At 42.4% G+C, this 2903-nt stretch overlaps 1 protein-coding gene across 7 annotated transcripts in view; it reads left to right on the top strand.

Moving 5' to 3' along the window:
* The window catches only part of PROM1 (prominin 1), a 155028-nt gene that overhangs the window by 37364 nt on the left and 114761 nt on the right, over positions 1-2903 (top strand). Inside the window, exon 1 of one of the 7 annotated variants that reach the window (XM_019526281.1) lies at positions 2748-2803. The exons of the other annotated variants lie outside the window; for them this stretch is intronic. Coding sequence (XP_019381826.1) covers positions 2770-2803 — 34 coding nt within the window. The 5' untranslated portion in view covers positions 2748-2769. Of the gene's footprint in view, positions 1-2747; positions 2804-2903 lie in introns of those variants that run through there. 7 annotated transcript variants of the gene reach the window in all.

Genomic DNA, 2903 nt, shown 5'->3' with positions numbered 1-2903 from the left:
AGGCCTGCACTGTTCAACATTTTTATCAGCCATCTGGATGTGGGTGTGGAAAGAATGCTGTCCAAATTTGTTGATGACGCAAAAACGTGAGGAGAAGTGGGCATGGTGGAGGGGAGGGACAGAATCCAGCTAGATCTAGCCAGGTTACAGAGGTGGGCGGATGAGAGTAGAATGGAATTCAACACCAGAGAAGTACAAGGTGCTGCATCTAGGGAGAAGGAACCTGCAATATACCTATAGGCTGGGGAACACCCTTTTCAACAACACACTGGCTGAAAGGGATCTTGGAGTCATTATTGACTCCAGGATGAACACGAGCTGCCAATGCAAGAAAGCAGTCAGTAAGGCTAGCCGCACCTTGTTGTGCATCTACAGATGCATCACAGGCAGGTCCAGGGAAGATGATCCTTCCCCTCTGTGGCACTGGTCAGGCTGCAGTTGGAGTACTGTGTCCAGTTCTGGGTGCTGCACTTCAAGAGAGATGTGGCTAGCATTGAGAGGGTCCAGAAAAGGGCCACTGGCATGGTCAGGGGGCAGCAGACCAGGCCCTACGAAGATAGACTAAAGGGCCTGAATCTATTCAGCCTCCACAAGAGAAGACTGAGAGGGGATCTGGTGGCCGTCTATAAACTCACCAGGGGGGACCAGCGGAAAATAGGTGAGGCTTGGTTCCCCCAGGGACCACATGGGATAACAAGGAATAACGGCCACAAATTGATTGAGAGCAGGTTTAGGCTTGATATCAGGAGGTATTACTTTACTGTTAGGGCTGCCAGGCTCTGGATTGGGCTCCCAAGGGAGATGGTGCTCTCCCCTTCCTTAAGGGTCTTGAAGAGGAGGTTGGATAGATGTCTGGCTGGGGTATTAGGATCCCAGCACTCGTTCCAGCCCAGGGCAGGGGGTCAGACTTGATGATCTGTTCAGGTCCCTTTCAATCCTAGAATCTATGAAACTATTAAGCAGAGCATTATAACACTGAATAGTCGTACCTAGAAACTGTAATGTACCAGTTATAAAAGGGAGGAAAAGTGTGGGCTTTCTCCCTTACGAAACTGTTTAGGGATGTGTTAATGTCTATAAGATGGTGATGTAATAGTTAATAGTTAAACCCAACCAATAAATCTACTAGGGCAGATGGCCTCTTACATGTGTGATGAAATTGGAAAAGACCCTGAGTAAAGCATTAATGGAATTAATATTGTAAGGAGTCTTACAAGGTAAATCTCTCTAACCCTGGTGATAAAATGTGTTTTATGTTAAAGCCTCAGATAACTGGTCATATGAAACGGTACATATATCTGGTCAGCCATAAACAAAAGTGATCCAGTTACTTTGGAAACAGAGGACACCAAACTTTCACAATCCTTTTCTATTAGTTTTACATGTGAAATATGAATTGGACTTGGTATGTTCATTGTTTCACAGATTGAGAAATCATTGGTTTCACACTCTCAGGTGAGTGTGTTTCGATTTTAATGTCTTTAGGACAAGGACTGTTTATGCCCGTGTCGACACTTCAGGCTGCAGTCGAGTATAGAGACAGACCAGCCAGTTCAGATACTAGAAGCAGTCTAGCTTCTGATTTAAAACTAATTTGCATATTTGCACATCGACTGTAGTATGCAGTGTAAAACATATGCCATTCTGTGTTTGTATAGTGCCTTACTGAATGTTTCCCCATCTTGGGTGGCCCTTCAGTGCAGGAGTGATAAGCAGGGATCCTGGTTTTCTCTGATTTTAAAAAAATCCTCAATTTTGGTTAAAAAAAACATAACTCAAAATCCACATTTTTATGCAATTTAAATAAAATGCAACGGATATAGATAGATCTATCCACACAGATTTATAAATCTAGATAGATAGATCTATCCATATAGAGATGGAGAGAGAGACAGCTCTATTTATCTGTAGATATATAGTGGCGTTTCATTTTAATCATGGAAAAATGTGGATTTGGGGTGCCTTTTTTAAAACTGAAAATTGGGGATTTTTTTTAAATCGGAGAAAACCAGGATCCCTGGTGATAAGCCTGATTATTGCTAATTGTCACTACCAGAATGAGGGATGACCTAGCTAAAGCATATAAAGCCCATCAAATCTAATCATCCCAGCCTAAGGAGGCAGCCATTTGAAGGAGTCCTAGCAGTGGAATGAATGCACATATGACTCACTAAGCCTGTTTGTGACAAAAAACTTTAAATGCCTTCCTTGTAATGACATCAGTAATCTTGTGGCAGATGCATGGTCTGTAACTTCTGCTACTGCCACTTTGTAAACCTGGTATGTTTTTCCTACAGTTAATTCTTACTCCCTACTAAAAAAGGTCAACACTCTCTTTGATTTTTCCATGCAGCTGGCAGTTCCAAGCAGTTCAGCTGCTCTGAACAAGGTGGCATTTAAGTAGGTCCGCCGAATGTTTTTTTGGTTAGCCTCACTTGTGGACCCTCTTCCGTTTTCTGCCTAAAACAGCTGGTCAAGCATGGCCTCACAGTTTGAAAGACCTATGCCTTCATCATCAATATTTTAGTGCTTGTTGCAGCATGTCAGTGTTTGAAACTCAGTCAAGCCTTTTGACAAGCAGGAGGAAGCACAAAATGACTGTGGCCTTTTTCCAGCTGCTAGAAATCATGCCTGTACAATGTCCAGGTTTCACACCCAAAGCAAAACAGTAAGATCTACAGCTTTATAAATTCTTACCTTAGTAAAGACCTTGATTTTTTTTTTTTTTTTCCCCCCCCCCCAGTCCTAAGGGCTGCATCTACTTGCAAGATGCAGGAATACCCTCCCTCAGCACACTCCCCAGGTAACAAAACCAATGAGTAGCATCTACTATTTGATTTTTTTCATTAATGACCTCTAGTATCTAGAATCAACTCCTAAAAAAAAAAAAAAAAAAAAAAAAA

This window comes from Gavialis gangeticus, unplaced genomic scaffold (genome assembly GCF_001723915.1).
Source record: "Gavialis gangeticus isolate Ggan-Ray unplaced genomic scaffold, GavGan_comp1, whole genome shotgun sequence".
Lineage (NCBI taxonomy): Eukaryota > Metazoa > Chordata > Crocodylia > Gavialidae > Gavialis > Gavialis gangeticus.
Note: the sequence above shows the minus strand (reverse complement) of the source record. Positions and strands in the feature narration are given on the sequence as shown.